Source organism: Physeter macrocephalus, chromosome 8 (genome assembly GCF_002837175.3).
Source record: "Physeter macrocephalus isolate SW-GA chromosome 8, ASM283717v5, whole genome shotgun sequence".
In the NCBI taxonomy this organism is placed as follows: Eukaryota; Metazoa; Chordata; class Mammalia; order Artiodactyla; family Physeteridae; genus Physeter; species Physeter macrocephalus.
In genome coordinates, this window is record NC_041221.1 from 101,723,606 (window position 1) to 101,745,531 (window position 21,926).

Here is a 21,926-nt window from a genome sequence, read left to right on the forward strand (position 1 = left end):
CAAATTATACAAACATATGTGCTTTTGATTCTCAAATTTCAAATGTATGTGTCCCAGTTTGACAATTATGTATAGAAAAAAACATCTCAATAAAATAGATTGTTGTAATTTTACAATGGAAAATATATACTAGTTAGGGTTCCCGTGAATGGGATATTTTAAGTTAATTATGGGTTGGTCAAAAAGTTCGTTCGGGTTTTTCCGTGCGCTCCTTTGGCCAACCCAATATAAAAGAGGATGATTAACAATTGTAGAATTTAGGATTATTTGCTCTATTATAGCTTAATTTAAGAATGAGAAACCTGGGGTTATGTTCAGTTATCTTTAATTTCAGAAAATTGGGAAATGACATTTATTAATGTAACCTAAAATACCATTTGTGTGAGGGCAGTGATTTTGGTGTTGGTGAACAAAGCAATCTGCAATTCATGAGACTGTTCAGAATTTCACCATTAAACCTTTTTTCTGAACTCCAGAAGAAGTCTGTAACACTGATACAGTCAAACGTATTCTGAGTCTTCGTTTTGCACCTCATCTGTATTTGTGAAATCTTCAACAAAATCACTTCCCTTTTTGTTAACTCTTAAAACGCAGAACACATTTATAAACCTTTTTCTCATAAATACTTAAATAGTTGCTTTCAAGAGATTATTTCTATGCCATGCTAAACTTTTACTTCTATAAGGTAAATTATTCAAGTAAAACCTTGAAGACTTTTTCCAGCGTCCATCATCTCCATGGATATCAGAAGTTTGTACTTCCAAAAGACATACAGAGAAAAAGACTATTCTCTTCATTTTGTGCAAGTAGATTTTACTCTGTCCTCACTGTCTGAAACCTGAACATGCAAACATATAAAATGAGAATGTTTGCTGCATGTTTTGCCTACTGAACTCTGTAAATAATCTTTGGAGGGGGTAAATAAATAGATAGCTTGAAAGTGTAAACAAGTGCAATTTGAATCCTCCATTTTATGATCTCTAATTTTTTTTGTCTGGCAGACAGATTTCCTTTCATACATATATACAATGAAGTCTCTTTAACCCTTTGCCAAATTCTTTAGTGCTTTGGGTTGAAAAGTTTGTCCAGTATAGCATAAAACCTCTTGAATATCCTATTTTTAACATTGCTAAGATAAAAAATTGTTAAAATCTTTCCAGTTCTAAGAGGGAAGTGACAACTATTAAGCAGTATAAATATTTTGTATATTTAAGATAGTAATGTAATTCTCATAATCATTATTACTTACAATTAGATTTATAAGTGATTCCTGTCAATTTCTCAAATATTAAAATATTTGGCTCCCAAATTACTGTTTAATAGTTTTTAAAAAATTGATAAACAAATGCAAACAAACTGTATTTTTTTTTCTTTCTGATCATTTGGCTCTGTTGTATCTAACTTTGCATGCTCTGCTTTTTTTTTTTTTTTTTTTTTTTTGCCCCTTTCTCACTTCCAGGAAGAGAGCCCCCTGAGTGTGTCTAGCCCAGAGGGTACTGGTACCTGGCTGCATTACACCAGTGGTGTGGGTACTGGGCGTCGAAGACGCAGATCAGGGGAACAAATCACTTCTTCCCCTGTCTCCCCCAAATCATTGGCTTTCACATCCAGTATTTTTGGCTCATGGCAACAGGTTTTTAAACTTTACTTCATTAAACATTTTTCCTCCCCGCATTCAGAGCAACAAACAGCTGTCTTTGAGGACATCTAATCCCTTATATTTTACATCAGAGTAAATCCTTCTGTTTTTAAATTTTGAAATCACTTAAAAATGCTTGTAATGTCTCACAATATTTGAGGGAAAGAAACCACTTACATTGCATGTGTTTAGCATTTTTACTGGGGGTTTTTTAAATATCCAGGATTTTAAAATTAGTCAATAAATTTTATACTCCTGGAACTTTAGCTTGCTAATTAAAATTTTTTAAATGTAAAGAAATCTTTTTTTGCCTTATTTGTTCTTTAAAACATTCAGAAATGAAATTACATAATTTGATGATTAGAAAATTTAATAACCTTTTCCCCCATAATTGAAAACCAGATTCCATTTGGAATTTGCTGAGAATGTGAACATTTTTTTAAATATCAAAATTTATGTGGCCCTGTGTTAATTAGCAGGATACATCTAATACTGATGGTTCTCTCCCTCGCTTTCTATTATCTGCAAGTATCTAATAATTACATACAGTATGGGTTTTTATTAGTTGTATAATATCTTAATGCTCTTTTTAAGATAAAAGGGGACAATGTATATGTGCCCATCAACAATATGCCCCAACAAAAGGGGTCAAAATAAAGTTACTTCAGAAGGACTTTTTGTGATGACATTTGGAAACTTAAAATACTATGGGTTTTTTTGGTTTTTTGTTTTTTCACAATGGAAGGTCTGCTCATACACATGACTTTTCCGAGAATTTCAGCAATTTTCTTTTGGAAATATAATGCATTGATTATAGGAAAAGGGATTATGGTATCCATTAAGGCTGTGAATATTTAAAGGTTACTCTGATAAAGCCTGTGCATGGATCAGTAATTGTATGGTGATCTCAACAGTCTGTCTGTCCTTTCTTTTGTTTGTGATTGTTTTTTCCCCCTTCAAATACAGGAGCCGTTTAAGAGTGGGCATTTGGCTTCTTTTAAGAGAGAGTGAAATTATTAATTGTCTATTAATTGTTTCTTTTCATCTGTCTTGTTTCATACATGATATTTAATTCTGAATGCCTGCTTCGCATCACTTCATTGCAAGGACCTCATATGAAATGGACTCCCTTCAGAAGGGGATCTTGCATGATCTTTCATAATTTGTGTATTTCTACTAATATTTATCATACAGCTTATTAACCTTTGTCTGTCTGGAACAGGCTGCAAATGAAGTATGGACTTTTAAATTTATTTTACTGTTTTAGTTCATTTATTTTGCTTTCCTTTTGCAGGTTGTATCTGAAAATGCTAATTACTTGCGAACACCAAGAACTCTTGTAGAACAGAAGCAGAACCCTACTGTAGGTATGTGGTCTAAAGGAAGTTGTATTCCAAACCTTAAACTCACTATTTTGCACACATGTAAAACTCTTCAGAGGTGAAAGCATGACCAAATGCTATGCTTTAGTTTTCATTTAACATACACTAATTCAGAAATGTTGAGTCATAAAGCTCAAAATATAAAGTTTTGATGAAATAAATACGAAATAGCATTAATTTTGTTTCATAACTCTTTTGAATGCCCGTAATGTAAACTACTTAGTCTAATTGCCAGTGCTCATTTTTAATCTTGTATTCTATAAGTTAAAATCCCAACATGTTTTAATTTAGGAAGGAAACTTCATTTTTTCCAGCTGATAAAGATGAAAATATGCTATTGCATACAAAAAGAATCTACTATTCTGATTAAAAAATTTTTTAAGTGGGGAGTGTTTCAAACCCTATCTGGGTATATTAATTATCCTTTTGGTATTGGTCATCTCTTAAGGAAAGCCAAAGCAAAACTAATGTACAGTGACAATGTTAATTCTTTATTGACCTATAGAACATAATTGTTTCTTTGCTAACACTCAAGCAAAGCAACATTGAAAAAGACCTTTCTAAACTTATTTTAGTTTTAAGCTCATGATAGATAAACTACATGAGATAATGACATATTATTTTCTGTAAATAGTTGTCTAAATCAGTTTAATAGCAGCATAAATAAATTTCATTATGTTTTGACTATGTATGTACTATGATCTCTATACTAAGTTTATGAACTGTCCATTGATGCCTACATACTTGAAAAATCTCTCTTTAATTACATATATGTTAATTTGATACCTTTTGATATTCCCACAGTGTCTTGCCAGATACACACACACACACACACACACATGTGTGTGTATATATATATGTGTGTGTGTATATATATGTATATATATGTGTGTGTGTGTGTGTATATATATATATATATATATATATAACTCCTTTCTTTATGTATCATAATGTATCTGATAAAAATTTACTTAATCCTTACCCAGTGGTAAAAGTTTTACTCAGGTACAAAGACTTTTACTACAAGTTAAGCATCAAATTGGGAGCTTATTAATTAAGATCTTAAATCATTTAAGTATTAGAAATTTAGAGTGATTTAGGCCTGAATGACCACTTAAAAGGAATTGTTTCACCTGGTCTTCTCACAAATTTCATAATAGGTATTGATAACTCAAATTCAAGGGCATCAGGAAAGCTTCTTCATTTACAGGTATACATTCAAAAATATTGATTTAGTATGATTTAATTTATGCTAGGAGAAGTTTTTTATATGGCCTGCTCATGCAAATTGATTGACAGAATTCCTTATCATCCTAAATTAATTTTTATGATATTGCTTTTTAAAATATGTATATGTCTAATTATTGTGTGGGCATATTATTTTCCTCAAAGAACATTTTCTCCAGTGTAAAATGCCTCCATTTGTACATATGATAAATGGTGGTGGTGATTGTATTAAGTTGACATTAAAAGTGAATTGTGAGCCTGTTCAGGGCACTGCCAAATATGTGTGGTAAGACCCATGTTATTGCATGCTGCATGAATTCCCAATGTGAATAGAAGAACACCCGTTGTTGTATGTATTTTCTCTAACTCCCATCAGGGTCTCACTGTGCGGGCCTGTTTAGCACCTCGGTGCTCGGGGGTTCTTCAAGCGCACCTAACCTACAGGATTATGCTCGTACTCATCGTAAAAAGCTGACCTCTTCTGGCTGCATAGATGGTATGTGCACACATGCACACACAGATTCATACCTACACCCATGCACACACCCATGAGCATACGATATTTCTCAAAGGCAAGCCTAAGGCCACTGACTGATGCAAGTGGAATCCTAGCACCCTTTGCCTAAGTGACTGTCAGTGCTCTGTTATTCACTACTTGGGTCCATGTTTCATCAAACAGTTAATTGTAGTTAGACTTACAGTACTTGTTCAGTGAATATTTCACTGAAATATGAAATTTAGAACTGTATCATGTGTATTCTTTTAAATAGTTGATAAGCCATATTATAAAGAGTAAATCTTTCTTTGATCTTTTAAACATTTGTTCATTATTAAACCTTATTTTATTTACTAGTATTGATCTAAATAAAGTGAATGGAATGTTTATAAGTAGAAGAAAATATCATATTGGCAATATTTTTATAAGAATAAACATAAGATGAGAATATTTTAGGACCCCTAGTAGAAGGAAATCCTCTCATTATTGTTAATACACCTTAAATTATAGTATTCAGAACATCTCTTGAGGCTCACAGAAGCTTGCCCCTTTTGTTAATAGGAGTGTTTATTAGCCCTTTCTGAATTAGCTTTATTTGAAACTTTTTCTCATGTATCCACAAATTTATTTTACTCAGTAAAACATGGCTTTCCCAGAATTGCCAGCTCATCCTGCTTTTCTTTCTTTTGTATATTTCATTAAACACTTTGCCTCTATCTTCAAGCCATTTACTTCTTTTAACCAGTTTTTGGCTTATTTCCCTCTCTCATTGTCCCTTCTGCATGTCACCTAATTCTAACCTCCTTATATATTTGTTTTTCCTCCTCTTTTTTTAAGTGTCCTTCTTTTGGTAGCTGTTATGAATTTCAGGTACCTGTTTTTCTCTTTCTCAGACGCCACACGCGGTTCTGCTGTTAAAAGGTTTTCTATCTCATTTGCTCGACACCCAACCAATGGTACGTTTTGCTTTTATTTTAAAAGATAATCCACTGCTTCATCCTTTTTTATTTTTCTTCTGTTTCAAAATATGTGGGGTATACAGTATCATTCATTTTTCAGTCCTTAATTTCAATTGGCATACAATTCTAACTTATTATTCACCCAAAATATTGATACTGTCTAGCTCCCTTTTTCATCTGTAATTTACACAATAATTTAGCACTACTCATCAAACTTTTAAATGACCACAATGATGATGAGTTTTAATACTTAATTAGCACCTAAAAATTCCTTCTGATTTCTCAAGTGATCAATCTATGTAGTTTAAAAAATACAATTAGTATTATTTATTTTCTTTTTAATTCTTAATAATTTTAATGTGTTTTTCTTCCTAATTTTTTTTTTTTGAATTTTTGAATTTTATTTTATTTTTTTATACAGCAGGTTCTTATTAGTTATCTATTTTATACATATTAGTGTATATAGGTCAATCCCAGTCTTCCAATTCTTCCAACCATGATCACATGGTTGTTTCATTGAGCTATTTAACAAAAATACAGAACCACGCTTGTCAAATAGCCGAATGATATGCGTCTTTGAAAACTTCTTGGGAACCAGGGGATGTAGCTTTCACTGTGTAACATTATTTATCCCTGGCTGTCTAAAGCAAAACCCAACTTGGTCTGGAGCACTCTGAAAACTTCATTCAGCATTCACTTTGTCCTCATGTGGCAATATGGTTTGCTGCTGTCAAGCAACCAATTTGGGGGGGGGGGTGCCATTGCTTTTTGTTAGAATTTGGAGGGCTCCTGATAGGAAGAAGACTAGGCTAAAAATCTGACAACCAGTTCAATTAAATTCAGTTTTTGAGGCTGAACAGGAAGGTTTTGTGGCCATTATTTATAAGCTGAATTTTGCACTATTACAGCTTTCTTACATAGAGCTTTTTTCATGTGGGACAAGAGGGAATATTTACTAATCATTTAAAAATAACTCAGAATCAAAGAATTTAAAAGAAAACATACACATTTTTGCTTTTATTCTGAATGAAGTTGTTTTTATCCATGCAATTTTTCTTTCTTTTTCTTTTTAATTGTAAGTCTTTCAAAAACTCAAGTCAGGTCTTTCAGAAACTATTATGAAGCTCAGGGATTGAACACAAGTTTATAGTCATCTCCTTCTGGATCCTTTAACAGCACACCTAAGTTAACAGTGCACTAATAACTTCTTGAAGGTGGAGTAAGAAGATCTAATCCTCAACAAGTGAAAATTTAGCCTTAAAGCTAAATGTGCTTTCCCTCCATTGTAGCTGTTTAAATGCTACTTTTTGAAGAAAAAGATCCTTATTTGATACAGCTGCAGCTTCTAAAGAACCCACATGCATAAGAACTTCTTAGAAGAAAAACTGAAGTCACAAGAAAAACCGAAGTAACAAGAAAAACCGAAGTCACAAAATTCTGAAGAAGAGACATTGAAGATTTAAGACTGACTATAGTTTTTGTACAAAATGCTTATGTGTTTATAGCCAGTATTGCAAGTTTTATATAGGAGAAATCTTTGTTTACTGAAGCTTAAAAAAAAAAAGGTTTTGTTAAGTTTAACAGAAAATAGAGTAATTTTATATTCTTTTGGTTTAGACTTTTTAAAAAATGTGGATTTTCCACACATTGTGTGACTTGATGCATATAAAATGCATCCCTTTCAATTCTATAAATATTTCTTTTGGGTTTCAAATTTTCTTTTTTATGCTGTGTTGTCTTATCTGTCCTATGAGTTGTCATTTGACTCTTTTTCTTTTTATTTTCCTTAACTTTCATGTTTTTTCCATCTTAACACATATTATGGACTTACCCCTCCCCTTCATCTTTAGTTCAAAGAACATGGTGAAACAAGTATCTTCTGACAGTGCTTTACCTTATTTTCTGGGCCTCTGTGCAGAACACCTACACCTCTATAGGTGCTGGTCCGTTTCCTCTGTGGAATTTCTAGGCTCCAGTGGTATGTTTTTATAGCTTCTAAACCTGACAGCAGGGTGGCTTTTTAAACTGCTGCGCTAACCCTTTCACTGTGCATTAAAGAAAAAGTTTACTAAGCATAGATGGAAAAAGATGTAGTCCAAAGGGACTTGATTATATTGTCATTTGCCTGTTATAAAATCTAACAGGCCATTGCAAGAAAACAGTTGTTACAAAAGACTTATAAACATTCTGAGGAAAGGATAAAAAAGCCACAGTATTAAGTTTAGTGTAATGCAAGGAAAGGGTTTGCGCTTATTTGCATGAATCTTGTACTTTTAAAGAAATGTAGTACTTGTGGAAGCCTAATTTCTTTAGTGCTTAACTTAGGTGCTTTAGCTGCTGTTATGGTATTATAGTTTTGTTTTGTTTTAAGTATATGTAATGTTCTGTCATGCTTTGGTTTGCACCTGAAAATCAAACATACCAGTTTTGTTAATCAAAGGATTTGTTGTTTTCATTGAAAGATTAGATTCTCTTTTAACCAGAGTTTCCCTATTGCAACTAAGAATTAGACAGTTCTGGGTCAGTATTTTCTCCCAAAATTAAATAAATATCAGTTAGTGTTAAAATGAGCACATGCCTATTGAAGCACAGAGAGTTTTCCAGTCTATTTTTTTTTTTGCGGTACACGGGCCTCTCACTGTTGTGGCCTCTCCCATTGTGGAGCACAGGCTCCGGACGCACAGACTCAGCGGCCATGGCTTACGGGCCCAGCCGCTCCGCAGCATGTGGGATCTTCCCAGACCGGAGCACGAACCCGTGTCCCCTGCATCGGCAGGCGGACTCTCAACCACTGCGCCACCAGGGAAGCCCTTCCAGTCTATTTGAGTTTAATTAATTTTTACTTTTAGTTAAGAATATTAGACTTTATTTAGAAACTAAACATTAAAAGTATTTCTTTTGGAGGAAAACTAGTTTAAATTACATGCAGAAAGACTTGTTATTTTAGTTGTATATAAAAGCAATTTTAAAAGCCATTCAATTGAATAAAGTTTAAATAAATAGGCAATATTTATAAAAAGTGAATAACCTATGTCCTATTTGTTTAAAAAAAACTGTATATTTAAGTGCTTTTGTTTCAGTGATGGTATTAATACATATCTGCATGGTTTTGTTTCATGAAATTTTTGTATTCCTGTGCCATTGTTGAATACAAACATATTTGTATTTTGTATTGCTTTTTACTTGGCCTGACTTCACTCAGCTAGCAATTTCCAACAATAGAATTATTGTGTTAATTCAATAAAGGTAGGTGAAATATGTTTTGGAATTTTAATTTCAGCATAAATGAATGGATGTTATTTTGGGGTCACACTAGAGAGTATTATTGGCCTTGTTATGACTAGAAAAGTATTTAAAATCACTCTTCACAAGTAATCGCTTAATTGTTTTTCAACAAGAAGTTACCTTTAGCATTCTGGCATCAGGTACACATTATGGCATCAGCTTATTCACCTATCAAATAGACCTGATTCTAAAAAGTAAAAACTGAAAAACCTGTATTTTTTTCTGTTTATTATTCCCCCAGGTTTTTTTCTTTAAGTATTATTCTTAGATTTTACCAAAATACAGAATGAAATTGTGTGCATGCTGTACTATGTGGTTACATTTAAAATGAAATCTTTGTCACATCTTGATCCAACCCCACACTGCATAGCATCTGGTGTCATGACTTCAGAGATCTCATGTGTTTGCATGTGATAGATTGAAAAGACCTAAACTGTCTAGTTCTAAGTAATGGTCTTCTTCCTTTTTAATTAATGATTTTTAAGATATCCAACTCTTGTTTTTGTTTTTGTTTTTTTTCCCTCAGGCTTTGAATTGTATTCGATGGTGCCATCTATTTGTCCTCTAGAAACTCTTCACAATGCCCTGTCTTTAAAGCAGGTGGATGAATTTCTTGCTTCCATTGCTTCTCCATCAAGTGAAGTTCCACAGAAGACCCCTGAAATTTGTAGGAAAATTATTATTATTATTATTTGATTTTTAGGTAATAGAGTTTATCTGAATATAAAAATAATTATAAAAACATAAATTCAATAGTGATAATAAATAGAATTTTAGGAGAGAAAGAGAAGATTATTTAGAATTCTTTGGTGTAATATGCAATGTACCAGGCTGTTGTCTTGTCTCTTCCACAAAGACTTTTTCTTTTTCTTTTTTACAGAAAGGGGGGAAAAATCTAAGACCCAGCAGTAAAATCAGCAACATGTAATATAGAGTCATAGTCTTATTTTCATATTCCTATTGTATGTCATTTTATAATAAGCTTTTTAAAAATGAAAAAACATCAGTCTATATTAACCTACACATGCCACATGCCCATCCCTTCACCACTTTTGATAAGCAGTCATATAGACTCAGAAAGAGCCCTTAACTAAAGAGAGCAAATTAGGACAACAGTTTTTTAAATTGTGTTCTGCGGAAAATATTCTGAAGAGGTTAATTCCTCTGTGTAAAAAAAGGGGGGGTGGTTTGTGGCTAAGTAAGTTTTGGAAACTTTATTATATCCCACCTCCCTTTCAAGAGGTGTAGTTTCATCAGCATATAAACAGCTAAGGTTCTTCTTTCTATAAAGAAACCTATATACCCACATTTTCCAGAACTTACTTGCTGAGAAAACACTTTTTTTGGTAATGCATTTAAACATCATGTAGAACTATTCTGAGGGACTTCATTTAGGGAAATATTCAGGGCTACCATTTTAGATGTGAGAAGTCAGCTGGCTGTTGTCTTTTTCAGCTCTGTAGGATCCTTTGACACATTGGAATTTCCAGTTTAGGAAGCATTCATTCTGGAAGAGAATGCTCTGCTTAGAGTTAAGAGTCTTGCTAGTTCTAGTCATATCCTAGGAAAGGTACAAACTTTCTATGTATACCAACTCCTTTTTGTAAGGAGAATGCTGTAAATATGTTTTTCCCAAGAATGAAATTGGAGGTCTTGGGATGAAAGCCACTTTCGTGTGTTGCTGTTACTCTCTTCCCTTTCCTGGGGAACCACAATGTATTATTCTACAGATTTCTATTCAGTGTATTCTGTCCAAACAGTGCCCCCTGCATTTTTGCCTTTCTCTTTCACATCTGGTGGTAGAGGTCAGCTTTTAACCGTTAAGGGTAATGGAGAGGTATCTTGGTGTGAATGTTCTAAAATATTGCACTTTAGGAATGGTTTGGGGAAGTAGGTTTCAGTTTTAAATGTACATATGAATGTGTCTGATTCTGAGAATTGATAATACTCTAAATGAAATGACCTGCAAGCTATACAGTCAAAGTCAGGAAACTGAAGGATGTTCTTCCTTTTATGTTCTCTGTTAGCTGATAGAATGGACAATGCTGCCCCTCAATGCAGTAGAGAAACTGAATAAATAAATTCTCCTTTTCTCTTTTACCCTTCTTTATACTTGACATTTCAATGCTTCCCTGGGTCAGGGATTTATAATCTTAAAATAGAGATTAAAGAAAGACTGTAATTAGTAAATAAGAATTTAGGGTAGGCATTAATGTTGCTTTGAATTTAGAAGATCTTTAGTAAATTACTTAAAGGTAAAGTAGCAGTAATGACATCTGTTTTGGAAAGAGAATTTTGGTGGAATATTTCCAAAAGGTAATCTTTGAATGTTTATGCTGTGGCACTGCTATCTTATGATGGCTTCATTTCTTTGGTTAGTGAATTCTGCTCCTCAGAGTGTATTATTGAGGTATATTAATGAAATGAAGGATATTAAATTCCTTTTCTAGTTCTCATTAACTCTTCTCTATATTATGGACACAAGTTGTACCCCAACCCCTTTAGTTCTCTTAAAATTTCATTCCATTACTTACTAAGGGAACTAGATGAGAAAGTAAATATAGTTAATGCAGTTCATAGTGTTGGATAAACCTTAGAGTTAATCTAATTCATTGGTCTTCAAACTATATTCCCAAGAGCTTTAGGAAGTTCCATGAGGAAGAGAAGGATGCTGAGCGATTAGGCCTGTGTCTTCTGTGGTTGCTTCAATCAGAGTATCTGCTTTGATCCGTTTTATTTAAGATTTCATTTGGGAAAAGCTTACTGTTTTAAGAGAAAAACTTAGAGACACCATTGAGGAAATTAACCAGTTAGTGCTCAAGCAAGACTAAAACCCAGGTCGCCTAAAGTGTATGGTTTTTCCATTCTCTTTGATTAAAGAAAATAGGGTTCCAATTATGATGGAAGTATCTGAATCCTGTATTTTATAGTGTAAGTGCAGAATAAATATTTAGTAATCACAATATATTTATGTAATTTATACTTAATTCCCTGGATTGTCAAGGAAGTAACATCATAATATAGAACTATACTGAATTTGTGGCATTCATTACAAGGGAGAAGACATTGTTGATATCTGTCATTCACAGATTTTTTTCTCACCTAGGACAAAATTAATTTTGTGGTAACTAGTAGATAGCTTACAATGAGCCACTGACAATATCAGGTTGGTGGAAAAGGTGTGAGAATACTAATTGGTTAAGTTAGAGGTGGAAGTTATATTAGGATAAAAAATGCAAGCAGAAAAGAGCTAAGTAATGATGTGGTGCTTTATAGGATGTTTTAGGCACTTTTTAATCACTTGTGTATTATTTTATTAGTGGCTACTTTGATCTTCTGCCTGTGAAATTTATATTCATTCAGTGTAGGTATCAACCACCAAAGGTACATTTGCCATAATTGGCCCACATATTGATTTTTTAGAGACACAGTGTTTATTGCTATCAGGTCCTCTTCCAAAATTGCAAAAATAGGCAAATTGATCTTTTGTTATCTCCTTAACTCCCTTTGTTTAGGAACCCAAAATCTCATGCCAATAGCGCCCCCACTCCAGCCTATCCTTTCCCAGAGGACTTCATACTTAAGAATTGTATCTACTTGTCCTTTTCACACCTCTCAATCTACCCACCTTAATTAGAAAGAAAAAAAAATCTTTAAATTTCTTTTGCTTGAAGATAAATCTTATCTGGGTGATATAGGAAGACAATCTGATTTAATTATTTGTAATCTAGTTAGTTTAGATTTGATAGAATTGTCAGAAAATTATTGAATTACCATGTTGGGTTTGTTTGTTTGTTTTTTCCAGCCTCTTCAGCTTCACGTTCCAGTCCAATAATAAGAAGAAAAGTATATTTAAATACATATACACCTGCAAAGATCCTCCCAATGCCAGCAGCTACCATAAAGAGTACTAAAGCAAGCAGCAAAACAGGTTAGGAGTGTGTGTGAATTTGTGGATTCAATATAGCAATTAGAGGAGAAATAATAGCTTGCTTTGTAGATGTAAAGATCTGTTTTTAAGTAGGATCATTAGACTCTAGGAACTCTGTTATTGTAGCCTATTTACATATTTGGGGTTTTTTTTCTCCGTTAATTATCCCCCCTTCCTCTCACATATGTTAATAAAATATATTTCATACTCATACTTTTCTAAACTGATTTATGGACTGTCTTGTCTTCTTTTGCTTTTCTGTTGAGCCAAGGCATCACTTTAGTCATTTTGTTTGAAAGATTTTTTTTTTCTCTTTTCCTAGAGTATTTTAATCTTTCCATTCTCAGTCTGGTACTGTAACTACCAAATTCAACTATCTTTTATCAGCTTTTTTCTGTCTTTACTTGGCGTATTTGATTGTGTTGTTGCCCATTACAGATGAAGAAAGTTGCAGAGGTTATGACTTGTCCCTGTTCATGTAGCTAGTAGTCAGTAGACCTAAGACTTGAATACTCTTTAAATCATGGTACATTGTTCTCTATGTTTTAGATGCATAATAAATGTACCAAGTACACTAAAAAAGAATTATTCCATAGTTTATTGATGTAGCATTCTGTAAGTATCCATTAGGTCAAGATTGTTGATAATGTTACTCAGATCTTCTGCGTATTTACCATTTTGGGGGAGGGCAACACGTACAAGGGAGAGGAGGTTCTGATTGTTCTAGCAGTTGCTTAGAGAGCAGTTTCTACTCACAATTGTGGAATTGTCTGCTTCCCTCTTTAATTTGGTCAGCTTTTACTTTGTGAATTTTGAAACCCTGTTATTAGGTGCATACACATTTGATTGTTATGACTTCCTAATGTATTGCCCCAATATCATCATGAAATTTCCCTCTTTGATTTCTAGTAATGCTTTGTCTTAAAGTTTATTTTATCTAATGTGAATTTAGTTACTTCAGCTTTCTTATGACTACAGTATGCATGGTATATATATATATATATATATATATATATTTAATTTATTTTATTGAAGTATAGTTGATTTACAATGTTGTGTTAATATCTGCTGTACAGCAAAGTGATTCAGTTTTATATATATATACTTTTTCATATTCTTTTCCATTATGGTTTATTACAGGATATTGAATATAGTTCCCTGTGCTTTAATTTAAAGTAGGACCTTGTTGTTTATCCATTCTGTATATAATAGTTTACATCTGCTAAATCCCAAACTCCCAATCCATCCCTCCCCCACCCACCCTCCCCCTTGGCAATCACAGGTCTATTCTCTATATCTGTGAGTCTGTTTCTGTTTCGTAGATAAGTTCATTTTTGTCATATTTTAGATTCCACGTATAAGTGATATCATATGGTATTTGTCTTTCTGACTTACTTCACTTAGTGTGATAATCTCTAGGTCCATCCATGTTGCTGCAAATGGCATTATTTCATTCTTTTTGTGGCTGAGTAGTATTCCATTGTATATATATTCCATATCTTCTTTATCCATTCATCTGTCGATGGACATTTAGGTTGTTTCCATGTCTTGGCTATTGTAAATAGTGCTGCTATGAACATAGGGGTGCATGTATCTTTTTGAATTATAGTTTTTTCCAGATATATGCCCAGGAACGGGATTGCTGGATCATATGATAACTCTATTTTTAGTTTTTTGAGGAACCTCCAAACTGTTTTCCATAGTGGCTGCGCTAGTTTACATTCCCACCAACAGTGTAGGAGGGTTCCCTTTTCTCCACACCCTCACTAGCACTTGTTATTTGTAGACTTTTTAATCATGGCCATTCTGACTGATGTGAGGTGGTACTTCATTGTAGTTTTGATTTGCATTTCTCTAATAATGAGCAATGATGAGCATCTTTTCATTTGCCTATTGGTCATCTGTATATCTTCTTTGAAGAAATGACTATTTAGGTCTTCATGCATGTGTATATTTTTTTTAACCAAACCGTCTTCATATTTAAGGGGATCTTTTGTTTTGTTTTGTTTTGTTTTTGTGGTACGCGGGCCTCTCACTGCTGTGGCCTCTCCCGTTGCGGAGCACAGGCTCCGGACGCGCAGGCTCAGCGGCCATGGCTCACGGGCCCAGCCGCTCCGCGGCACGTGGGATCCTTCCAGACTGGGGCACGAACCCGTGTCCCCTGCATCGGCAGGCGGACTCTCAACCCCTGCGCCACCAGGGAAGCCCTAAGGGGATCTTTTTTAGACAACATATATTTGGCTTTTTAAAAAGGCCATTCTAACAATATGTGCCTTATAGTTAGTGTTGATAGTCCATTAACATTTAATGTAATTATTGATATGGTTGAGTTAGGTCTACTCTTTTATTATATTTTCTGTTTATTCCTTCTGATTATTATTCCTTTATTCTTTCCTGCCTGTTTTTTTTTATTAATTCAGTATTTTTTAGAATTTCATTTTAACTTATCTGTTGGCTTTTTAGCTATACATTTTTGCATTATTCTTTTATTGGTAGCAGTAAATGCACATTTCTGGCTTTTCATGGTCTACTTCAAGTCAATTTTGTGCCACTTACTGTAAAATGTAGAAACCTTCCAACTGTATAGGTGTGTTTACCTTCCCTTCTTCCCATCTTTTACACAAAGTTACCCATATGTGTTACTTCCACATGTATTATAAAGGCTACAGTACAATGTTATGATATTTGCTTTAAAGAGTCATATATATTTTAAAGAAATTAAAAAGGGAAAGAAGTCTTTAATTATCCACATATTTGCTATTTTTAATGTTCTTTATTTCTTCTTTTAAGTGTTTGTTTCCATCTGGTTTCATTTCCCTTCAACCTGAATCTTTTTACCATTTCTTATACTTCAGATCTGTTACTATACCTGAAAAAAAATCTTTATTTTACCTTCATTCTTGAAAGGTAGTTTTGCTGGACAGAGAATTTGGGAAGAAAGTTTTTTCTTTCAGCATTTTAAGGATGTTGTTCCACTATCTTGTCATTCCCCTTGTTTCTGTTGAGAAGTCTTTGTTAATTTGAATTGTTGTTCCTATGTATGCAATGGGTTAATGGATTATTTTTCTCTGCCTGCTTTCAGTGTTTTCCCTTTATCTTTGGTTCTCAGAAGTCTGACTATGGCATGCTTAGGACTTTTTTTTTTTTGGTAATAAAATCCTGGTTGATAGTCACTTTTACCCGTCATCTCTATTCTGCTGTTAAACCCATCCAGTGAAATTTTATTTCATATATTTATTCTTTAGTTTTAGACATTTGTTTTGATTCTTCTTTGTAGTTTTTTTTCCTTCAGAGATTTCCTATATTTTTATTCATTATAAGCATATTTTCCTTTGTTCTTGAGCATAGTTAAAATAGTTGCTTTAAAATTCTTGTCTGTTAATCTGGCTGATTTCAGGATTTGTCTCATAAATTTTCTCATTCCCAAGAAGGAAGGTTTATTTCCTGTTTTTCATATACTGAGTAATTTGCATTGTATCCTAGACAAACGCTGGACTCTCTTGTTTCTCTTATGTTCCTCCAAAGAGTATTGGGTTGTTTTTAAAGCAAAGAGTTAACGTTGGCTGAACTCAGATTGCAAACCTATGTCTTCTGAAGTGACTGACAGCTCAAATTTCACTTCACTTCTTTTAGCCTGAGCCGGACTTCTTAGGAGCTTACTCTGCTCAAGTCACACACTTGATCAGGGTTTACACAAAGATTTGGGATTCCCCACTGGACTTCCAAGCAGCTATTTTTGCCCCAATACTTTTCTTCTGGTTCTTCATGCTAGTAGGACTGAGTTTTATGTTGTAGTTTTAGCCATTCCACATGGGGCAGACTGGATCCTATCCTTAAGCCTAAAGCTTTTTTAAAAAGGGCACGGGGTACTAACTCCCTGTTGTTCCCTTCTTTCAAATATTGATTCTTTTGTAGTATATGCCTACTTTTGTTCACTCTTCAATGTCTTCAGGTAGTTGTTTTTTTCATATTTTATCCTGCACTTATACTTGTTACCTGCAGGAGGAGGATTGGTCTGGCAGGAACTTACCCATCCATACAAAAGTGTAACCTGGCTTAGAATAACTTTTTGATAACTCATTGGGGCTTGATGTTGGTTTGGATATAAAAGGATGATTCCCAAGTCAAGAATGTTTCTAGTTCTCTAATCTTTCAGCTTTTTAGATAGTGGTAAGATAGGAGATACTGAAGAAAATAGAAGTTTATAGGGAAAATGATGAGTTCAATTTTAAACATGGTAAGTTTATATTTCCTGTCAAATATCTATATAGAGGTTTGTAGTAGGATGTACAGGATATACAGATCTTGAGGTAAGGGAAAAGGCCTGGGCCAGAAGTATAAATTTGAAGGTCGTTACGACATTAGATGTTAATTAAAAATGATAGAATATATTAGTTTCCCAGGAAGAATGCAGGGAAAAAGAGAAGTTTGTTTTATGTTATTTGAACTTCTGTTGATTGTTTTGTATTATGTGAACTTGGATTGCTTGTGAAAATCTAAACAGTAGTTTTTCTTTTTATGTATAGCTCCCAGTGGACCTTCTAGTATGGTTGTTCCTAATACCTCATCTCGGAAAAAGGGTGTGAGTAGCAAAACAGAAATGCATGAACACAAAAAAAACACTGCGAAAAAAAAATGAAATCTTCTTAGCAGAAGCTGGAACTCATTATACTTATAAAAAATCACGTGTTCAGTAGAAAGAGACACGTAATAAACCTTGACTGAAAAGTTCAAAGCAAGTAATTTGTGTCTCCTTATACATCTCTGTATTAATTTAAAGATATATGACATCTAGAGAATTCTTTGTATATATTCAGGTAAGGCCTTTGTCATGATCTGGAAATGTTTAAAACAATGTTTATTAGCATTTTATGAGTAGCAAAACTTATGGTGATAAAGGTCTGTTGTTCTGAATGTGATGTTTACTGTGTGCCTGTGGTAAAGAAGAGGAACGGGAAAGCCCAGACTGCCTGTGCCAGTGTCACACAGTAATGCTGTTTGCTGAAGAACCTGTGAGGTGGCTTCTGTACACATTTTCACTTTCAAAGGATCTGGGCTGCAAAAACCTATAGCTTGAAATTTGATGGCCATACTGGGGACTTTTAAAAAGCATATTTCCAAAGAGATTTCATTGACCATTTAGATTAGAAACCTTTTTTTCCCCAATTGTTATGATTACATATATGCCGCAATGTTTAATAACTGGAGTATTGGCATATGGGTTATTTTTTCAATCTATGTTTTGAATTTTTATTGTGTATTATTTAAAATATTACATATGCAACTGGGATAACTATACCTTTATGCACATAAATTTGTATATTAATTTGTAGAAAATATTTTCTTTATATATTTCCTTACCATAAGGTGCTTTTGTTCATCAGAACAATTTTTCTTCATATATTGGCAAGAAAGACATCTTTAGAGTTTCTTTTTAAGATATAGCTGACAAGTTTATAAATGTTAGTTATTTTCAGAGTTCTTTTTAGATCTAAAAAAATGAGTTCCAGAATGGAGGTAATCAATGTAAGAAGAGTATCTGAATTCCATTGTTAGTAGATATTATGTATAGCATCTGTTTTTACCATTTCCATTCTTGTCTCTAGAATATCAGTTGATCTCACTAAGATAACTTAAAGATTGAGCATTTGAAATACATGCTCATTTCAAATGATTAGATTTTGAAGGGAAATTGAGATTATTGCATTGTGATTTCATCTATGATGTGAAACAATATTTATTATCCTTGGTGCTTACTTTCCCCTGATGCACAAATAATTATTGTATAAACCACTTGAAATGACTTAAACTGTAAACCAAACAGTACATCCTGATAAGAATTGCATCCATTGCCAGTTAGATAACTTAAATTGCTAAAACTTTAGTTTGAGGCTTATGTTTAGAAAAATTATTGAATTCTCATATGAATGCAGCTATTAAAATCCTTCAGTAGAGACTCTCCTAACCTTAAATTATCATATATGAATTGACTTTAGAAAATAAGCATAGTACGTGTTCATTTTAAAAGGTACCAGATGCAAAAGTCACAAATATATACAATTCTATAAGTTCATATATTTCACATGAATGTAAATGTATTATATGGAGACATGTCTTGTAAACAGTTGAATGTACCTAAGCTTTCTGTATGTGAAAATGTGGTTAATGTGCTCATTGTCAGAGTAAAGAAACTACTTTTATTTTTTAAGTGGAACTGAATTAAAATATTTTATTTCTAGAATCAGAGGGTGGCTTAAATGGCAAGTTATTTTTTATTTTCTTTGACCCTTTGAACTTTCAAAGTAGAATGAGGAAAAGTATTTTAATATTAAACAATGCTCATCTTAGATATTAGATAAAATTTCTTAGTATTGGCCATAGCTATCGCAATAGAAACTAACTAGAAAGTTCAGTACAAGTCACATTTTTCCATTGATATACAAGAACTATGAATTCACTGTAGTCGCCAAACTTGGTAATAACTGCTGTGTAGACAGGACAGTTTTATTTGCAAGAACCTTAGATTCATTTTCCAAAACAAACAAAAAGAAATTATAGTTATCACCATTCAATGGAAGTTTGACTGAAGCATCAGTTTCTCACTTGATTCTGTCCCTGTAAAGTGTGTTTTTTGTTTGTTTTAAATACTAGAAGATATTTCTTCTCATAGCTAATCCTCCATCCAGCAAAGAGATGAGAAAGCCCAGCTTAAGGTACTGTTCAGTTATCCTGGCATGTTAGTCTTCGTAGTGTATTATTCAATCTTTTCCCCTTAAAAACCCTGCATATGAACTCAAACCTAATTTTTGCCCTTGAAGTCCAGTGCCCCAGCAGGTTCTGCTGCTCTGGTTCTAATGAGTTCTTGTAGTCCATTCTTAACTACTAGAAAATGTTTTGGGGGTGTTGTACAGTCTTGGGTTATGGAGAAAAGTATGCTGAACACTTTATATCATGTTTCCTTTGAGTAGGAAATGGAGGCAGAAGGTAGACAGTAAATGAACAGAGAACATGTGGCAGTATGCTTAATATATACATACCTAGAGCAAGAGGGTGATAGATGGCAATTATGAGAGAAAAGTTAAATGATAGTTCTTCTTCAGGAGCTCTGTTGTTAAAACTCTTTAGACAAAGGAAGAGTTTTTTGATCAAGGTCACCTAGATTTTTTTCCAGGTTCTGCTGACTCTAATCTACCCTATACTTCCAGTATTATTTATTTCCATGCCAGTGTGAACTAAGATTTTACTTTTTTGTCTTGTGTTCATACTTTGGTAAAAAGTTCTCAATCTTTACTTGTGTGTTTATCAAAGTTTGCCTTACATAGAGCATTCATTAGTTTTCTGTCAGTTTACCCCTGCCTTATTATCTGGACAGTGTAGGCAGCCATGCTATTCTTGGTCAGGTTGGGATCACTTCTGTGATGGCCCAGCAGTTCCCTCTCTAGCCTCTCTCTAATTCTCTTTCTCTGTACCTGGTGCTACCACAAACAGCAGCATTCTTGCCCATGGGAACAATTTTTACACTCCTTCTGAAGGAGTCCCTTGTGATAAGGAGTCCAAGTAGAAACAGCTGTCCCTTTGTATGGAATCCTGGGTACCAAACTATTGGCATGTAAAGTTTTCTTTACATGGGTCAATTTTTGTGGAAGATCTAGTCTCTATTTTCAGAGAATGGAGGACTATACAAAATCTCTTTATTGTTTTATACTATATATATATTATATCCTGATTAAAGATATTATTTAGATTTTCTATAGCCTTTTCCTTTGGTCACATGCTTAGTCATGACTTGAGAGAGAGGTAAGTTAAACTCTCCACTTACAGATTACTGTTAAGTTCTCTTATCATCTGTGGTTTTTACTTTACTTTTTTCTGTACAGTACGTGGCTGTTTTCTGTTGCATATGAATTCACAACTGTTAAATTTCCATTGTGGGTTTTACCTTTACCATTATAACAATATTTTATTTCTCATTGGATGCTTTTGAAATGTCAGATATTAAGATTATGACCTGTTTTATTTTGGCTTGCATTTGCCTGATATACCCTTATTCATCCTTTTATTTTTTATAGTGTTAATTTATTTAGATATTTTAATTTACTATATAGTGGGTTTTGCTTTGTGATTCTATTTTAGTATCTTATTTCATTTATTAGTATAGTCTAATTATATTTATTTATATGTAATATATCTTTGCTTTTAGTCATATTTTCTGTTTTTATTGCTTATTTAGTTTTTCTTTTTGTAAAAGAATACTTTTCATTGCAAGTAGGAAAAACTCCAATTGAAATTGACTTAAAATCATAAGGAAATTCACTGTTAAACATTTCTGAAGGTCCAAAGATGGTGAGCTTCAGCCACAGTTCTATCAGTCATGTCATCAAGGGCCCAGGTTCTCTCCCTGTTTCCTCTAGCATAGAATAAACTTTATCCCAAAGTTGTTTTCTGTCATGTTCACAAGATGGTTGCCAGTGGCTTCATCTTGCCTTGTTCATGTCCAACACAACAGAAATTGAGGAAAATTCTCCTTCAACCATGGAATAGTAAGTCATCTTCTTCAGTGTGATTGGGCTAACTTATTTGGTCATTTGTCCACTTTCTGGATGAATAACATTCACCAGGAGAATTCTATGAACTTATTGGCCCTAGAGCTGGTGATGGGGTCAGATTTCCCCAGAAGCCTCAGCAGTGTTGGTATTTTGGACCAGTTAATTCATTGTGGGAGGCTGTTATGTACGTTGTAGGATGTTTAGCAGTATCCCTGCACCAGCCTGGAAGGGTTAAGACAGTGAGCCAAAATGAAAGTAACAATCAAGTCTTTATTTACTTACCGTGATAAGCGAGAGGCCAAAAAGGAAAGTAGGAAAACAGTGCCCGCTCCTCACTCTTCCAAACCCCCACTCCCTGTAGAATGGCACTGAGCAAGGGTCAATCAAATGACAGGTAGTACAGGTGGAGGAAATTGTCTTACTGCTGAGGAGCCTGGAATAAAAGGTTCCTGCCATTTTAT

General features: G+C 33.6%; 1 protein-coding gene across 3 annotated transcripts in view; it reads left to right on the forward strand.

Moving 5' to 3' along the window:
* Nucleotides 1-19,160, forward strand: part of PPIP5K2 (diphosphoinositol pentakisphosphate kinase 2) — an 80,187-nt gene extending 61,027 nt beyond the window's left edge. The window contains exons 25-32 of one of the 3 annotated variants that reach the window (XM_028493113.2): nucleotides 1,460-1,633; nucleotides 2,934-3,006; nucleotides 4,625-4,744; nucleotides 5,638-5,700; nucleotides 7,622-7,681; nucleotides 9,515-9,655; nucleotides 12,794-12,919; nucleotides 17,446-19,160. In XM_028493113.2, the coding sequence (XP_028348914.1) occupies nucleotides 1,460-1,633; nucleotides 2,934-3,006; nucleotides 4,625-4,744; nucleotides 5,638-5,700; nucleotides 7,622-7,681; nucleotides 9,515-9,655; nucleotides 12,794-12,919; nucleotides 17,446-17,558 (870 nt within the window). In that variant the 3' untranslated portion in view covers nucleotides 17,559-19,160. The remainder of the gene's footprint in view (nucleotides 1-1,459; nucleotides 1,634-2,933; nucleotides 3,007-4,624; nucleotides 4,745-5,637; nucleotides 5,701-7,621; nucleotides 7,682-9,514; nucleotides 9,656-12,793; nucleotides 12,920-17,445) is intronic. The other 2 variants (XM_055086699.1, XM_055086700.1) reach the window with 2 other exon arrangements.
* Nucleotides 19,161-21,926: the final 2,766 nt, after the last annotated feature.